At 48.9% G+C, this 19,582-nt stretch overlaps 1 protein-coding gene across 1 annotated transcript in view; it reads left to right on the forward strand.

The window, feature by feature from the left end:
- Positions 1–19,582, forward strand: part of LOC147435349 (uncharacterized) — a 154,541-nt gene that overhangs the window by 96,772 nt on the left and 38,187 nt on the right. The window contains exon 6 of the mRNA XM_086488410.1: positions 18,804–18,870. Coding sequence (XP_086344536.1) covers positions 18,804–18,870 — 67 coding nt within the window. The remainder of the gene's footprint in view (positions 1–18,803; positions 18,871–19,582) is intronic.

A 19,582-nucleotide genomic window follows, 5' to 3' on the forward strand; every position in this document is an offset into this window, starting at 1 on the left:
TCAAGTCCCTATCTGCACAAAATCTCTGGAGAGCATCCAACTGTCTCTGTAGCCCCTCTGGAGAGTCCGAAATCAATACCACATCGTCTGCATACAAAAGAAGTGGTATCATCACCCCTGCCAGGCTGGATCCTGCATCACCATATGTATCCACATACTCTGAGAGCTCATCGATGTAAATCCCGAAGAGAGTGGGAGACAGTGGGCATCCTTGTTTCACCCCAATGGTACTTTCAATAGCATCTGAAAGTCCACCTGGGGCCCTCACCCTCCTAGTCACCGACTCATACAATGCATAAATCCCCCATCGGATAGCCTCTGGAACTCCTATATCCTGTAGCCTCTGCATCAAACGAAATCTCGAGACAGAATCAAATGCCTTGCGGAAGTCCACAAAGCAACAATATAGTCTCCTCCTGTCTCCCTCTGCCCGCCGCTCCTCTATCAATGCCCGAAGAGTCAGTATGTGATCCATAGTGGAGAACCCTCGCAGAAAACCAGCCTGTCCTCTAGCACTGTGGCCATGTCTCTCTGCCCAGACACTAAGCTCTCTCTCTACGATAGACCCATAAATCTTGGCCAAAGAGAGAGAGAGAGAGAAATGAAATGAAATGAAATGTTATATTAACGTCTTCAAAAAGGCCAAAGTGACCTATGAGACCAGAAAGTTACAATGTGGTGGATCTGATACAAAGTCAGAGTAACAACATGACAAAATGACAAAATAAAATACTATGGAATCCTAAACTGCTAGGTGTGAACTAAGCAGCTAGCTGGGATAGTTGAATCACAAGAGATCTAGCATCGGTCGTTGGCGGATCTCATCAATCTCCTCCATGGTTAGTACTCTGACCGGGCGTCGTGCATGCCTGGCCAGAGTGCTCCGAATCTCATGACGTAGCCTCCGTCGATGCTGTGTAGTCCTCCGCAGTCGTGGGCGCCTGGATTTCCCCAGTTTAGTCGCTCGGTCGATCAGTGTGCCTCTAGTGTGAGATGAGGGGGAGCTCTGCTATGGGAGTGGCTCTTGCGGCTGTCCCGTGTTTGTTCTGAAGAAGAATGTGATTTTTCTTTGAGACTGGCTAGCCTCGCCACTCATCAGGCTGTCTCTGTGTGTGTGCAGCTCGAGCAAGAACAAACCGAGGCATCTCTGATCCTCGTATCCCATGACTCTTGAGAGTGGTCCAAAACCCTCTCTGAACAAGCAATGGAAGCGGCCTCCTATCTCGTAGTAGACGGGGCAGTGGCATGTATAATGCAACTCTGTCTCAGGCTCCATGTCACACAAGGGGCATGTCCTAGCCTCTGCTGGTACTCCGTTGTATCTCCAAGTCTCAATCCGTAGTAGCTGGTGAGAAGATGTGCGTAATTGGCCAATAGCACATCGTATCCCATGAGACAAGTGGGTGTCCATGTATCTGGGTCTCGTCACAAAACTATCCTCCGTAAGCTGGAGAAGGTGTTCTCTGTAGAAAGCCATCTTCGTGCCCAATTCCTGTGCTGGCTGTATCCATGTCCTCCTGGTGTCTAGCTGGGTTAGGTCTTGGCGGATGAGCTTGGTGATCTCTGACTGTGTAAGAGTGAGAGATGGTGCATCCAATGAGTATTGAAATGGTGGCAGCCTGTCTATGCTGAACCCATGCGCCTGAAACCATGATGCCATCTCCCCATACCAGCATGTTGTATCTCCTTGCATGGCTAACTGTCGAGAGGACTCAAGTGCAATGCGAGCATATCTGTCTCTAGGAAGTTCCGATGTGCGGTTTATGAAGGAGACTGATCTGGTGAGCGCCTCAACTACTAGTGGGGGGGCCGCTAGCTCTGCTCGGATAATGGCCCGTGGTACTGATGCCTTGGCTCTAATGAGCCGCGAGATCATAGAGACGACAGGTTTCTCCATGTTGCCCCATCCATCTGTGCGACCCGGTCTCCCGTGGTGATCTAATGAAGGTCCCCATATCTCAGCTCCATAGAGCAATGCTGAAGCCACCAAAGTGTCAAAGAGCCAGAGCTTCGTCCGTGTTTCCTGAAACCGAACCTGTGAACACATCTTCTCCAATCTACCCAATGCTGCGTGGGCTCTAGTCAGTCTGGTCTTTGCTGCTCTTCTGAGTGAGAATGCAGGTCCGCTAAAAACCACTCCAAGGTAAGTGTAAGCATTTGTGTACTCCACAGTGTCCTGGCCGTATGTGAATGTAGGTGCTGACCTCCTGATCCATTGTGGGGTGGTATTAAACACCATAACCTTGGTTTTACCAAGGTTGACAGACAAACCACTTTCGTGGGCAAACCTATGCAAAGCATCCAATTGACGTTGCATTCCCTCTGGGGATTCGGAGATCAACACTATATCATCAGCATATAACAAAAGTGGAATCCATGTCCCTGCCAACTGTGCACCTCTATCACCATCGCTCTCAATGTAGTCAGAAACCTCATCCACATACATACTGAAAAGAGTAGGAGAGAGCGGGCAGCCCTGCTTCACCCCAATAGTGGAGTGAATCGGTGTAGAAAGTCCCTCAGGGGTGCGTACATGCCCTACTACTGATCTGTACAATGCCATGATCCCCCAAATGAGCTCTGTGGGTACTCCCATTTCCTGTAATCTGCGCATCAATCTAGCTCTGGGTACTGTGTCAAAAGCTTTGCGGAAGTCCACAAAGCTACAATAGATCCGTCTCCCATGAGATCTGCCCTCCTCGATGATAGCCCTGAGTGTCACGATATGGTCAAGAGTAGAGAAGCCTCTCCTGAACCCTGCCTGCTCAGTTGCACGCATTCCTTCCCTCTCCGCCCATCTACTCAGCTGTTGCTCAAGAATGGATGCATACAACCGTGCCAGTGTGTGTCCAATCATGATAGTGCGATAATTCCCAGGCTCCATGGGGTCTCGGACTTGAAGATAGGTATAATCGTAGATACGCTCCAAGTGTCCGGTAGACCCTTACACATGGCACGGTTAAACATAACTGCTAGAAGCTCTTCTAGTAGGTCTTTGGCATGCATGAAATGCTCAGCGACTAAGCCATCATGATCATATGCCCTTCCAGTCCTCATCTTGTCAATGGCTTTCTTCACCATCTCAGCGGTGAAAAAAGCACATGTGTGTGGGCATGGATGGGGATGGTTGGGAAGGGGCGATTGTCCAGGTACTGTGTACAAAGATGATGTGTATTGACCCCAGGTCTTTGTGGAGGAAATAGCAAGGGGGGGGGGGACTGCTCATGAAAGAGCTGACACGCCTCACGCGAGTCCTGACTCAAGAATAGCTGGTATAGATCCTGCTCGAGTCGAGCCAAAAAAGCCCTCTTCTTCCGCCGCACCAAGCGTCGGAAGTCAATCTGTGACTGTCTGGGAGTGACGTCCCCCAAAAGCACCTCCCTCTGAAGTCTAGCTCTAGTATGGTGGCACTCCTCATCATACGAGATGTTCTGAGGCATGCTCCTTGATCAGCGTCTCTGCTCAGGCTGGGTGTGTGGGTATGCCTTTGCTGCTGCATCGTGTAATGTCTGTGTCAGTATAGTAGTTAGCTCCTCCAGAGGTCGCCCCGGGTCCTCAGTGCATAGGCGTTTGTAGATCCCGTCCATGTATACAAAAACCGTCTCCCGTGTGAAGCTGTAGTGAGTAGGGGCTGCTACCCGTGGCCTGTGTGCTACACTGAACTGGAAGGAGATGGTCATCGACACCAGAGCATGATCCACTGTCACTCCGACCGGTCTGGGCCCAACTGTGAGATCCTGGATACTAGAGATGAGATTCGGCTGTGCCATGACATAGTCCACTGTGCTGGCTCCATGTCTGTGTGTGAAGCATGTGAAACCTCCCGTAGCTGGAAATCTCTGTAGGCCATTCAAGATGGCCAATCGATGTGCAGTGCCCATGTCTATCAGGTGTCGCCCATACTCAGTATATTCCACATTGTGTGATAGTCTGGACAGGCCCGTCTCTATAACATCTAGCTCTCTCAACATCTCCTCTGAAGTATCATAAAACACTATCTGGTGATGGGCCGTCCTAGCATTGAAGTCCCCTAGAATGATAATGCCACCATCTCTAGAGAACTCCCATATGTCATCATCCAAAATAGAAAAAGGGGACCGTCCTCTGGGTGATGCATAGACTGATGTACTCGGGGGAAAGTAGCAAATAGCAATGTAAAGATATCTGCCTGTCTCTGCTTTCAGTCTCACCCACATGTACCCAGCCTGCTCATCCCTACGGGCTATATGTATCAATGGCTGCAGATCTTCTCTAAATAACATTGCCACTCCCCTCGAGCCCCGTCCTCTCTGCTCTAAGCGTGTCTCGTGTCTGTAGGTTGTCTCCCACCTGTATCCACTGATGTGAGGCATGGATTGCCCGGGGGTGTCTCAGAGTAAAAGATGATGTCTCTTCCATTAAAGCTATCCTCAAACGCACCCACATCAAGACACATAGATCCATTACAGTTCCAGGCAGCCACTTTGAGTGTGGTCCCATAAGTCTCGCACCGTCATGTGGAGCGTCGTTCTAGTATTACTACTCTTCCATCTCGGTAAAAGGCAATCTTGCCTTTTTCCCTTGCCGCTCTAATCTCCGGCATTACTTCCTGCATATGAGCGATCTGCGAGAGGGTGAGATCATCCCCAAGAAAGATGCCCGTCTCTTTAAGAGTTGGTCTTTTCTTCAAGAAGGACTTCTTCACTTACATGGAGGGAAAACGGAGGATGAGTGCTCTTTCTTTTGAGGTTTCCCCACTGCTTCCATTTTTCTTTATGTTGCCCACTCTCCATGCTCTTGTGTGCATCGGCTCATGAACCCCCATTAAGGCCATGAGTTCTTTTACCTCTTCGTCCACATTGCTTGTCTTTAAGACGGCAAATTCTCACATGTAAAGCGCGCACCCGTCTTCTTTGCTCCTCCTCTAGTGTCTGATTAATGATAGTGGGTGTGGACGTGGGCGTTACCTCCTTGCCTTTTCCTTTCTTGGCTACCTTGATCCATTTCTCGGCTTCATCCGCCTTCTGTTGAGTTTTGATAAGAACATCCACCCAAGAAGTCATCTCTTTGTGTTGCTCTTCTCCCTCTTTGATGGCCCGCACTTGCTCCTTGATTGTGTTGATTTCTTCGAACACTGAGGGTTGCAGTTCGCCCTCTTCCAGTGTGTTTCTTGATCGTGCTTCGGCGAGGTCTTTCTTGAGTGACGCAATCTCTTCATCCACAGTCGTCACTCAGTCTTCCAGCGTATTTATCTTGCTCTCTTGGATCAGCACGCGTCCTTCAAGCATGTTTATTGTGCCCAAGAGATTGTGGTTCATCTTGGTAATGGTCTCCGTCATATCCTCTTTGCACTTTTGAATGGCATCCTCTGGGGGGTCGGCTTTATCGTTCAGCTTCCTCATGCTTGATCGCCGTCCGAAAAAGAGCCACTAAGCGCACGTGTGCATCCACACTAGCAGCGGGCGTAGTAACTGGGCGTGTGGGGGAACGCGAGGAGGTATGGCAAGGGAGGGGCAGCGATAGAGTATGGACGAGAGAGAGAGAGAGAGAGAGAGAGAGAGAGAGAGAGAGAGAGAGAGAGAGAGAGAGAGAGAGAGAGAGAATGGAAAAACGCGATAGAGTACGGCGAGAAATGAAAATGAAATGAAATGTTATGTTATATTAACGTCTTCAAAAGGCCAAAGTGACCTATGAGACCTAAAAGTTACAATGTGGTGGATCTGATACAAAGTCCGAGTAACAAAAGTAACAAAATGAAATGAAAATGACAATAACAATATGACAAAATGACTAAATGACTACTATGGAATCCTAAACTCCAAGGTGTGAACTAATCAACTAGCTGGGATAGCTAAAATCACAAGAGATCCAGCATCGGTCGCTGGCGGATCTCATCGATCTCCTCCATGGTCAGTAGTCTGACCGGGCGTCGTGCATGTCGGGCCAAAGTGATCTGAATCCTCTGATGCAGCCTCTGTCGGTGCTGTGTAGTCCTCCGTAGTCGCGGGTGTCTGGATCTCCCCAGCTCGGTCGCCCGGTCGATCAGTTTGCCTCTGGCGTGAAGCGGCGAGCTCTGCTATGGTAGTAACTCCTCTGGGTGTCCAGTGTCTGCTCTAAAGAAGTCTGTGAACTGTCTCTGATGCTGGCTAGCCTCTCCTCTCATCAGGCTCTCTCTGTGTCTGCGCAGCTCGAGCAAAAACAAACCCAAGCATCTCTGATCCTGGCACCGCATGACTCTGGAGAGTGGTCCAAAGCCCTCTCTGAACAAGCAGTGGAAGCGGCCTCGTATCTCGTAGTAGACCGGGCAGTGACATGTGTAGTGCAACTCTGTCTCAGGCTCTATGTCACATAGGGGGCATGTCCTGGCCTCTGTTGGTACTCCGCTGTATCTCCCAGTCTCGATCCGCAGCTGGTGTGAAGATGTGCGTATCTGGCCAATAGCACATTGTACCCCATGAGACAAGTGGGTGTCCATGTACCTCGGCCTCGTCACAAAACCGTCCTCGTAAGCTGGAGAAGATACTCTTTGTAGAAAGCCATCTTCGTGCCCAACTCCTGTGCTGGCTGTATCCATGTCCTCCTCGTGTCTAGCTGAGTCAGGTCCTGGCGGATGAGCCTGGTGATCTCGGATTGTGTAAGAGTCAGAGAGGGTGCATCCAGTGAGTACTGGAAAGGAGGCAATCTGTCTATGCTGAACCCATGTGCCTGAAACCATGATGTCATCTCCCCATACCAGCATGCTGTATCTCCCTGCATGGCTAACTGTCGAGAGGACTCAAGTGCAAGGCGGGCATATCTGTCTCTGGGAAGTTCCCACACGCGGTGTATGAAGGAGACAGATCTAGTGAGCGCCTCAACCACTAGTGGGGGGGCAGCTAGCTCTGCTCGGACAATGGCACGTGGTACTGAAGCCTTGGCTCTAATGAGCCGCGAGATCATAGAGACCAGAGGCTTCTCCATGTCCCCCCATCCATCAGTGCAGCCTGTCCTCCCGTGATGATCCAATGAAGGTCCCCAAATCTCAGCTCCATAAAGCAATGCAGAAGCCACCAAAGTGTCAAAGAGCCAGAGCTTCGTCCGAGGCTCCTGAAACTGAACCTGTGAACACATCCTTTCCAATCTACCCAGTGCTGCCAGGGCTCTGGTCAATCTAGTCTCTGCTGCCCTCCTCAGTGAAAATGCTGGCCCACTAAAAACCACTCCAAGGTAAGTATAAGCATCTGTATACTCCACTGTCTCCTGGCCGTATGTGAATGCGGGCGCTGACCTCCTGATCCACTGTGGGGTGGTATTAAATACCATGACCTTGGTTTTACCAAGGTTGACGGACAAACCACTTTCCTGGGCAAACCTGTGCAAAGCATCCAAGTGACGTTGCATCCCCTCCGGAGAGTCGGAGATCAACACAATATCATCAGCATATAATAATAGTGGAATCCATGTTTCTGCCAGTTGTGCACCTCTATCACCATCCCTCTCAATGTAGTCAGAAACCTCATCCACATACATACCAAATGGAGTACGAGAGAGCGGGCAATCCTGCTTCACCCCAATAGTGGAGTGAACCGGTGTGGATAGACCCTCTGAGGTGCGTACGCCCCACTACTGACTTGTATAATGCCATGACCCCCCAAATGAGCTATGTGGGTACTCCCATCTACTGTAATCTGCGCATCAATCTAGCTCTGGGTATTGTGTCAAATGCTTTGCGGAAATCCACAAAGCTACAATAGATCCGTCTCCCACGCGATCTACCCTCTTCAATGATGGCTCTGAGTGTCAAGATATGGTCAAGAGTAGAAAAACCCCTCCTGAAACCTGCCTGCCCGGCTGCGCGCATCCCCTCCCTCGCTGCCCATCTACTCAGCTGCTGCTCAAGAATAGATGCGTACAACCGTGCCAGTGTGTGTCCAATCATGATGGTGCTATAGTTCCCAGGCTCCATAGGGTCTCCCGGCTTGAAGATAGGTACAATAGTAGATAGGCTCCAAGTATCAGGCAAGCCCTCACACATGGCACGGTTAAACATAACTGCTAGAAGTTGCGCTAGTAGATCTCTGGCATGCGCGAAATGCTCAGCCACTAAGCCATCATGATCATAAGCTCTCCCAGTCCTCATCATGTCAATGGCCTTCCTCACCATCTCAGCGGTGAAAAAAGCACGTGTGTGTGGGCATGGATTGGGGGGGTCGGGAAGGGAGGGCTACTCAGGAACTGTGTATAGAGATGATGCGTATTGGCCCCAGGCCTCTGTGGAAGTAATGGCAGGGAAGAGGGAGAGCTCATGAAAGAGCCGCCATGCCCCACGCGAGTCCTGACTCAAGAATAGCTGGTATAGATCCTACTCTAGGCGAGCCAAAAATGCCCTCTTCTTCCGCCGCACTAGGCGTCGGAAGTCAATCTGTGACTGTCTGTGAGTGATGTCCCCCAAAAGTACCTCCCTCTGAAGTCTGGCTCTAGTGTCCCGGCATTCCTCATCATACCAGCTGTTTTGGGGCATGCTCCCCGAACGGCTTCTCTGCTCAGGCTGGGTATGTGGGTATGCCTCTGCTGCTGCACCATGTAGTGTCTGTGTCAGTATAGTAGTAAGCTCCTCCAGAGGTCGCCCTGGCTCCTCTGTGCACAGGCGTCTGTAGATCCCATCTATGTATACAGAGTCCGTCTCCCGCGTGAAGGTGTAGCGAGTAGGGGCTACTGCCCGTGGCCTGTGTGCTATACTAAACTGAAAAGAGATGGTAAACGACACAAGAGCATGATCTACTGCCACACCCACAGGTCTGGGTCCAATCGTGAGATCCTGGATATGAGATGAGGCTCGGCTGTGCCATGATATAATCCACTATGCTGGCTCCATGTCTGTGTGGAAAGCATGTAAAACCCCCCGCAGCGGGAAATCTCTGTAGGCCATTCAAGATGGCCAATCCGTGTGCAGTTCCCATGTCTATCAAGTGTCGTCTATACTCAGTGTGTTCCCCATCCTATGATAGTCTCGATAGGTTCGTCTCTGCAACATCTAGCTCTCACAGCATCTCCTCTGAAGTATCATAAAATACTATCTGATGATCGGCAGTCCTAGCATTGAAGTCCCCTAGAATGATGATGCCACCATCTCTAGAGAACTCCCAAATGTCATCATCCAAAATAGAGAAGGGGGACTGTCCTCTGGGTGGTGCATAAACTGACGTGTTCGGGGGAAAGTAGCAAATAGCAATGTAAAGATATCTGCCTGTCTCTGCTCTCAATCTCACCCACATGTACCTAGCTTGCTCATCCCTGCGAGCTATATGTATCAATGGTTGCAACTCCTCCCTGAATAACACTGCCACTCCTCCTGAGCCCCGCCCTCTATGCTCTGATCGTGTCTCTTGTCTACAGGCTGTCTCCCATCTATATCCACTAATGTGAGGCATAGACTGCCCAAGGGCCTGATGTGTCTCAAAGTAGAAGACGATGTCTCTTCCCATAAAACTATCTTCAAAAGCACCCACATCAAGGCGCATAGATCCATTACAATTCCAAGTGGCAACTTTGAGTGTGGTCCCATAGGTCTCGCACCGTCATGTGGAGCGCCGCTCTACAATCACCACCCGACCATCTCTGTAGAAGGCCGTCTTTCCCTTCTCTCTCGCCGCTTGAATCTCTGGCATTACCTCTCTCATATGCGCAAGTTGTGTGAGAGTGAGGTCATCTCCAAGGAATATACCCGTTTTCTTAAGTGTAGGACGCCTCTTCAAGAAGTCCTTCTTTGCCTCCATGGATGGGAAACGCATGATTAAAGCTCTCTCCCCATTTCCTTGCGTCTTCTTCCCTACCCTCCATGCCTTTGTATGAGTAGCCTCACTCCCCATCATGCGGAGAAGTTCTTCGACTTCCCTCGCTACATCATCTCGGTCTTTTAGACCGGTTACTCATATATGCAAAGCTCTAGTTTTCCTTCGCTACTCTTCTTCTAGAGTCATGTTGATGATTGTAGGAGTGGGGACAGATGTGGTTTCTTTCCCTCTCCCTTTCTTAGCGACTTCTATCCATCTCTCGGCCTCATCCGCCTTCTTCTGTGTCTTCGTGATCACATCCAACCACGAAGACGTCTTTGCCACATTCTGTTTCTCCTCCTCTTTGATCATCCGCACCTGCTCCCTGATGACCTTGATTTCCTCTATCCTCACTGAGGGGTGGAATTCCCCTTCCTCTATTCCACTGCTTGCTCTATCAGCAAGCTCTCGCTTGAGGGCTGAGACCTCTTCTTTGAGTGCTTGTGAATCCGCCTTAAGTCCTTGTAGCTCTGCGTGCAAGTCCTCTTTCTCTTTCTTCCATTGTGCGCTTTCGTAGAGAAACATTTGAAGAAGGTTGGCCTTCTCTTTCGTTTCTGCTTTCCATTCTTTCATCTCCCTTTCCATTTGTGTTATCCACTTGTTTGTAAGCACAAAAGTTGCCTTCGTATGGGGCTTGCACACTGGCGAAGTGCTCATGACCTCCATCAAATCAAATCCAGTCTGCACTTCTGCACACAAGTTTTCCCGCACTATGCATACATTTCCTCCCACATCAGGCATACATGTCCATACATCTTGCTACATTATGCAGTATGCGATTTTTGGAACAAATCCTGAAACTCTGAAAAACTGATTTGAATTTTGTAGTTTCTGAAAATTTTTCTGATGTAGCTCTGAGTCTTTTCTTGTTTTCTGCAGAAACTCAGAAAATCTGAAATTCTGAAGCAATTCTAAAATTCTGAAAAATAATTTACTTCCCTGCCGAATTCAGAAAATCAGAGGACCTGATTTGTTTTGCTTTTCTGCACTTGCGGGGGATTTGGGGGGGGGGGGGGGGGGGGGGGGGACTTGCACCTGCTGGGGGGTGGGGGAGGGAGTGTGTTCTGATGTGGGGCGGGCAGCAATCCCCAGGCAGGCAATAGCGCGCGCAGCAGCAGCAGCTCAGCCACGGCCGTACACTACGTACCTTTCCACCTTGAGCCACGCGCAGGGGGGGGTGCAGTGCTCAGCCACGCGCAGGGGTGGTGCAGTGTTCAGCCACGCGAGAGGGAGGCAATCCACGCGCTACTGGGCCTGTTCCACGCGCGCGCGCGAGAGAGAGAGAGAGAGAGAGAGAGAGAGAGAGAGAGAGGGGGGGGGGGGGGGGGGGGGGGGGGGGGGACACAGAGAGAGAGAGAGAGAGAGAGAGAGAGAGAGAGAGAGAGAAAATTAAAAAACGATAGAGTTAAAAAGGGTTAAAAAGTTAGTACGTTAAAAAATTAAAAGCTTAAAAAGTTAAAAGGTTAAAAGGTTAAAAGGTTAAAAGGAGAGAGCGATAGAGAGAGAGAGAGAGAGAGAGAGAGAGAGAGAGAGAGAGAGAGAGAGAGAGAGAGAGAAACATCGCGATAGAGAGAAAGAGAGAAACAACACGATAGACACAGCGCGATAGAGAGAGAGAGAGAGAAACAACGCGATAGAGAGAGGGAGCGGGAAGGGGGGCGGGGGGGACAGCGCACGGGGTAGGGGAGAGAGATAGAGAGAGAGCGAGAGGGAGCGGGAGCGCAGGGGCATGGGGTGCGGGTGCGGGGCGGGAGAGGGAGAGATTCAGGGGGGTGCAGGGCCAAGGCGGGAGAGGGAGAGATTCACCTGCGCAGGGGCAGCGGGGGGGGGGGGGGGCGGGGGCGAGGAAGCGGGAGCGTAGGGGCAGCATCGGGGGGGGGGGGGGGGGCGAGGGGAGCGACAGCGCGATAGACATAGAGAGAGAGAGAGAGAGAAATGAAATGAAATGATATATTAACGTCTACAAGAGGCCAAAATGACCTATGAGACCAACTGATTACAATGATGAGTCTAGTACCAAGTCTGGGTACAAACAAGAAAACTACAAACAAAGAACTGATAGGAGTGCTACCGACTCCTATGGGTGGCTGGTAGGCTGAGCAATGGTATCATGCCATAAAGGTACAAAGTGGGGATAAGTGTCACCATGATACAATATAGCAATAGCATGAAGCCTATCCCGATCGACATTCTGGGTGGCGTGCTAGAATCCTGTGGATCCTCTGCCGCAATCTCCGCCGGTGCTGCGTGGCTCCCCTTCTCAGTCGCGGTCGTCTCGATCTCCCTAACTCTATAGCTCGATCAATGAGAGTACCGCTGATGTGTGTATGGGTGGGAACCGAGCTCTCTGGTGGTGGTGTCCCCTCTGACTCTGTGGTACTCAGACTGAAGAAATCTGAGATGCGTCTCTGGGACTGTCTCTGTCTTTGCCCATTCAATAGAGCGTCTCTATGTCTCTGAATCTCAAGTAGGAATAATCCGAGACATCTTTGATCCTGCTATCTCATGACTCTGTCTAACGAGTCAAAACCATCTCTGAATAGACAATGAAAGCGTCCCCGTATCTCATAGTAGACTGTGCAGCGACATATGTAGTGAAACTCTGTCTCTGGCTCTGCATGGCATAACTGACATATCCTACTGTCTGCTGGTATGCCTCTGAATCTACCTGTCTCAATCCCAAGCTGGTGTGAAGATGTGCGAATCTGGCCAATAGCACATCGTAACCTATGAGATAGATGTGTGTCCATGTAACTGGGCCGTGTGACAAATCCGTCTGTCGTACGTTGAAGAAGATGTTCTCTATAGAAAACCCTCTTCGTACCCAACTCCCGTGATGGTTCTATCCATGTCCTCTTGCTATCAAGCTGGATAAGATCCTGCCGAATGAGTCTAGTAGTCTCCATCCGTGTAAGAGCCAAGGATGGTGCATCAAGAGAATACTGGAAAGGGGGCAGCCTGTCCATGCTGAAACCATGCCTCTGAAACCATGAGTTCATCTGTGCATACCAACATGATGTATCTCCCTGTAATGCCAGCTGTCTGGATGACTCGAGAGCAAGCCTGGCATACCTGTCCCTGGTGGTGTCCCATAAGCTGTGTACAAATGATACTGATCTGGTGAGTGCCTCAACCTCCATAGGTGGGGCAGCCAGCTCCGCTCGAATGATGTCATGTGGGACTGAGGCCTTGGCTCTAATCAGCCTAGAAATCATAGATATCAGGGGTCTCTCCATATTAGTCCATCCAGCACTGTCAATAGACGGTCCCCAAACCTGAACCGCGTAGTGCATAACTGAAGCGACCAAAGTATCGAAAAGCCAGAGCTTTGTTCGAGGTTCCTGGAACTGAACTTGCGAGCAAATCCTCTCTAAACCACCTAGGGCTGCATAGGCACGAGTCAATCTAGTGTCTGCTGCTACTTTCAGTGTGAACCTCGGTCCACTAAAGACCACCCCAAGATATGTGTATGCATCAGTGTACTCCATACTGTCCTGTCCATATGTGAAAGTAGGTGCTGATCTCCTAACCCACTGTGGCGTGGTATTAAATACCATGACCTTGGTTTTACCAAGGTTGACAGACAATCCACTATCCTCTGCAAAACTATGCAATGCGTCCAAATGTCTCTGCATACCCTCTGGCGATTCTGATATCAACACGATATCGTCAGCATACAATAAAAGAGGGATCCATGTCCCTGCAAGCTGAGCACCTCTATCACCTCCTCTGTCAATATAATCAGAGACCCCATCAACATACATACCAAATAAAGTAGAGGACAGTGGGCATCCCTGTTTCACTCCGATGGTGGAGTGAACTATGTCGGATATCCCCTCTGATGTGCGTACATGATCCATCACTGAACTGTACAATGCCATGATCCCCCACATCAGCTCTGTGGGCACCCCCAATTCCATAAGCCGGTGCATCAATCTGGCCCTCGGCACTGTGTCAAAGGCTTTGCGAAAATCCACAAAGCTGCAGTATATCCGTCTACCATGTGCTCAACCCTCCTCAATGATAGCTCTGAGTGTAAAGACATGATCTAGTGTGGAGAAACCCCTTCTGAAACCAGCCTGCCCAGGTGCTCGTATGCCCATAATCTCTGCCCAACTGCTCAGCCTATGCTCGAGGATGGATGCATATAACCGTGCCAATGTGTGTCCTACCATGATAGTACGGTAATTCCCCGGCACTGTGGGGTCACCTGTCTTGAAGATAGGTACAATAGTAGATAATCTCCAAGACTCAGGGAGACCCTCACACATGACACGGTTGAATATCCGTGCAAGCATCTCTGCCAACAAATCCCCAGCATGTATAATGTGCTCTGCTACCAAACCCTCATGATCCTGTGCCCGTCTGGTCTTCATCCTGTCAATGGCCTCCTTTACCATCTCAGTGGTAAAGAAGGTGCTCGTAGCCGGACATGGTTGTGTTGGGTCTGGTAATGGTGGTTGTCCAGGTACAGTGTATAAAGATGTTGCATATTGCCCCCATATCTCTGTAGAATTAATCACTGGTGGGGGAGACTTCTCATGGAATAGACGCCAAGCCTCTCCTGAATCTCTACTAAGGAAGAGCTGATATAAATCTTGCTCCATCTGGACCAAGAAAGCTCGCTTCTTCCGCCGCACTAGTCGTCGTGTAGCAATGCGAGACTGTCTATAGGTGATCACTCCCAATGTAAGGTCCCGCTGTATCTGAGCTCTCCTCTGTCGACACTCCTCATCATACCAGTTTTTCTGAGGCATGTGCCCAGAACGACGTCTCTGCCCAGGCTGAGTGTGTGGATATGCCTCTGTCGCTGCCCCATGTAATGTCACTGTCAGCATAGATGTGATCTCCTCCACTGTGTATACTGGCTCTGATGTGCATAAAAGCCTACGTATCTCCTCTACATAGACTGAGTCAGTCTCTGGTGTAAAAGTATAGCGTGTATGTCCACCATCCCGTGAGGCCTGAGATGTATTGTACTCAAAGGAGACTGATAATGTTAAAAGTGCATGATCTACTGCTATCCCAACTGGCCTGGGCCCCACTGTGAAATCCTGAATGTGAGAGATAAAGCTCGGATGTGTCAGAACATAGTCTACAGTGCTGGACCCATGTCTATGTGGAAAACAAGTAAAACCTGTAGACAATGGGAAAGTCGTTAAGCCATTCAGTATGGCTAAACTGTGAGTAGTCGTCATCTCTCTCAGGTATCTCCCATACTCTGTATGCTCTCTGTCGTGTGAGCATCTCTCAAGTCCCAACTCCTCTGGCTCTAGCTCTCTAAGCATCTCCTCTGATGTGTCATAGAAGACTGTCTGTGAGCTGCCTGTACGGGCATTGAAATCCCCCAGGAGTATGATGTCTCCATCTCTGGAGAACTCCCAGATATCATCATCAAGTATAGAGTAAGGAGATTGTCCTCTGGGTGAAGCATATACTGAAGTGCTGGGAGGAAAATAGCATATGGCGATGTACAAGAAACGTCCAGTCTCTGCCCTCAGCCTCACCCACAAGTATCTGGCCTGATCATCTCTCCGAACTATGTGCAATAGTGGTTGGAGCTCCTCTCTGAAAAGAACTGCTACACCTCCTGATCCTCTAGTCCCATGTGCAGTTCTGGTGCATGTCCTACAAGCTGTCTCCCATCTGTATCCTGATATGTGCGGCATCAACTGTCCTGGAGCCTGATGAGTCTCTGAGTAGAAAACAATGTCTCTGTCTCTGAAGCTATCCTCAAAGGCCCCCACATCAAGTCTATACGAACCATTACAGTTCCAAACTGCCATCCTGAGAGTGGTCCCATAGGTCTCGCACCGTCATGTAGAGCGGTGCTCTGTAATCACTACTCGTCCATTTCTGTAGAAACCTAACTTCCCCTTCTCCCTTGCTGCTATAATCTCTGGCATGACCTCTCTCATATGTGCAAGCTGTGAGAGCGTAAGATCATCTCCTAAAAAGATGCCTGTTTTCTTGAGGGTTGGCCTCTTCTTTAAAAAGTCTTTCTTTTCTTCCATGGAGGGAAAGCGCAAAATGAGAGCCCGTCCTTTTGAACTCTCCCCATTACCTTCACTCTTCTTGCCCACTCTCCAAGCTTGTGTGTGCGAGGGCTTCTCCACCCCCATCATGGACATGAGGCTCTTCACCTCTTGGTCCACCTTATCTGAATCTTTTAGGCCGGTCACTCTCACGTGTAGAGCGCGTACCCTTCTTCGTTGTTCCTCTTCTAGTGTTTTGTTGATGATGTCGGGTGTAGTCGGAATTTCTTTGCCCTTTCCCTTCTTGACAACTTCAATCCATTTTTCAGCCTCGTCCATTTTCTTTTGTGTTTTGGAGAGAACCTCCACCCATGAGGTCTTCGTTCCTCCTTCCTCCTTTATTTCTTTGACTTGTGCTCGTATACTATTCAGCTCGTCAATCATTGATGGCTGAATTTCCCCATCTTCAAGGTGTCTTCCCTCTTTGGTTTCGTCGAGTTCCTCCCAAAGGGCTGAGATGCTACTTTTTAAAGCTTGAATTTCATCCCGGAACTCCTTGCGTTCTAGTTCCCTCGCCTGTTCCTCCCTCTTTTTCCATTCGAGAATTAAATTCTTCTCTTTCTTCCACTCATCCATGTGGGCTTTGCATTCTTTCAAATCCTTTTCAATGGCTGTCATCCTCTTGCTTGTGACCATGTAGTGCGCCGTCATTTGTCTTGCCTTATTTGTTTCACTTTCTGAGAGAGAGGAGAGAGCAACCTATACGCACCGCATTATGCATACATATGTTTCCCCATTCAGCCTACATGGCATATGTTTGCTTTCTGTATGTGTCAATTGCAATTTCTGTGAACTCTGCAGTTTCCAAATTCCTTGCAAATAAATCCCTACAGGTAAGATACTCGCTGAAAGCTATACTGGGCTCAATACGCGCTGAATGAATGCTGATGCTGCTGGCAGATGCTACTGAACTGGTGTTGAAACTACTGGATGGCTGAGTACTGAATGGGTACTGCAGGATGCTGACTCCAGGAGATGGCGATGAGGGAAGGGAGACCTCTGCGATGTCTGGTCTGTTGACACGCCGAAGCCCCTGCTGAAAATTCTAACTCTGGAGCAGCAAACGCTGGTACAAGTTGAGCCTAACGCAGGCTGCCAGGTGCTGGGCGTAGGATAATGCAGGTGTTTGCTGGCTGACCCACGTAGATGGCTGCGTGATGGGGAGCGAGGAGGGGCTGCGTGAGAGAGAGAGAGAGAGAGAGAGAGAGAGAGAGAGAGAGAGAGAGAGAGAGAGAAATGAAATGTTATATTAACATTTTCAAAAGGCCAAAATGACCTATGAGACCAAAAGGTTACAACCATGTGTGACTCTAGTACAGGGTCGAGGGAACATAAAGATAAAAATAGTACATCAACTCAAAACATATGGGGCGTTTTGTACATTCACATGAGGGCTAATGAGGTGCACAGTGGGGGAAGTAGACAATGGTGATCATCCCATGAGCGCTCTCATGGGTTTCTGCAGTATGGCCTCAATGTCCTCCATGGTCAGCTCTTGGGGAGGCAGGTGTGCTCGATGTCGCTCAATGATGCTCTGTAGCCTCCGATGTAGACCTCGTCTACGGTGTGAAGATCCTCGCATCCTCGGGCGTCGTGAGCGGCCAAGCAGGATGACTCGATCAAGAAGAACTCCCTGATGAGGGTGTGACTGGGTAACTTGCGGTGGACCATCCAGAGTAGTCCCTCTGTAAAAAGTAGTGATCTGGCTCTGTATGGATCCTCTATGTGTAGGCCTTTTGCTCCTAAGGGTATTCTCTCTGAGTCTACGGATCTCCATCAAGAAGAGACCTAGACACCTCTGATCATAGTAATCCATGATGCGGGATAAGGGGCCAAATCCCTCTCTGAATAAGCAATGAATACGTCTGCGGATCTCGTAGTTTGCTGTGCATTGGCAGATATAGTGCTCCTTTGTCTCTGGCTCTCTGTGGCAAACCTGGCAGAATCTCTCTCCTGGGGGTATACCTCTGTATTGGCTAGTCTCTATCTCCAACTAGTGAGATGAGGTGCGTAGCTGACCAATAACACATCTAATGCCATGAGATAGGTGGGTGTCCATATACTTGGGGCGTGAGATAAACCCATCATTTCGGAGAAGATGGTCTTGATAAAAAGCCATCTTTGTCCCCAACTCATTTGACGGAGACAGCCAAGTCCTTCTAGTATCCAACTGAATGAGATCATGTCTTGCTAATCTCTGAATGTGTGAGGCTGAGGGAGGGTGCATCCAGGGAATACTGAAAAGGGGGCAGCCTGTCCATACTAAATCCATGTAGCTCAAACCAAGATGATACCTGTGCAAACCAACATAGAGTATCACCATCACTGGCCAGTTGTCGCGATGACTCAAGCGCATATCTGTTGCGTGGTAGCTCCCGTGTGATATGAATGAAAGACACTGATCTAGCAAGATCCTCCACTACAATTGGTGGTGCGCTCATCTCAGCTCTGATAATTTTATGTGGCACTGGGGCTTTCGCCCGGATTATCCTGGAGATCATGGATATAAGTGGTCTCTCCATGAGGCTAGGTCCCCATATCTGCACTCCATAAAGCATGGTGGAAGTGACCAATGTGTCAAATAGCCACAACTTAGTGCGTGCCTGCTGAAACTGCACCTGTGAACATATCCTCTCTAGTCCTGATGCTGAATATCCCCTTGTCAATCTCGCCTCTGCAGCACCTCTCATAGAGAAAATAGGTCCACTAAATACAACACCAAGATATGTATAAGAGTTTTCAGTTTACATACTCTACTATCTCCTGCCCATATGTACAAATAGGTGCTGATCTCCTGACCCACTGCATTGTAGTATTGAAAACCATCACCTTGGTTTTGCCAAGGTTGATGGAGAGCCCACTGTCATGTGCATAAGCATATAACGCATCTAGATGTCTTTGCATCGAGAGAGAGAGAGAGAGAGAGAGAGAGAGAGAGAGAGAGAGAGAGTAATATTATGTTTTCTTTGTTTTGAAGAGGTATTTTGGGAGGCAAAGACTTACACATTTTTGTATATCGAGGGCGACACTGTTTTTTTGATGGAGTAAGTAGCCATGTTGTGAAAGATGTTGGGTTTTATTCAAAGGGGAATTAGCCCGTCTTTCAATTTCCTTTTGAAGGCTTTGAAGCTTGTGTAGATTAGCATCGCAAAAAAGAACTCCAAGGATGCTTAATGAATTTTGCAGGTTGTTTGCCATGGAAATAATACATTCTATCAAAATAATACATTTCAAAGATGGCACGTGCATGGATGCACCTTGAAGTTTGACTTGGAGTTTGAGACACGCTTGATGAGTTGAGCATTCTAGTCCTAATCCTCAAGACACTGCATGACAATGACTTTTTGTTTAAATACTATCTATAAATATGGATTGTCAGCATTTGTTGAATCAATTTCCAAGCTGAGTTGAAAAATATGTTATCAGCAAAATACTTGCCTGCAGAGCTTTTTTTCCCCTGTACATGCAAAGGAGCATCAGCTATGACAATTAAGCTACCGGCTAAACCTCTTCTCAAATGGAACTCAAAAGAGAGGACACGAGAAACTTAACTATCAGGCACATAATGTGTGACAGTGTGACAAAGTTTGTGGAGAAGGTTGCTCAATTGTTGTTCACTGTGTCAGCCAGAGGAGTCCTTTTTCCTTCAAAAGCCTGTATTCACAGGGAATATAAAAACTATCTTAAAAAAGAAAATGTTTACATTTACATAGCACGTCCAACATCACCTTAGTTCCTTGAACAAGCCTTCTCATG

The sequence above is a fragment of the Adiantum capillus-veneris genome, chromosome 18 (genome assembly GCF_014529385.1).
Source record: "Adiantum capillus-veneris isolate H3 chromosome 18, ASM1452938v2, whole genome shotgun sequence".
NCBI lineage: Eukaryota > Viridiplantae > Streptophyta > Polypodiopsida > Polypodiales > Pteridaceae > Adiantum > Adiantum capillus-veneris.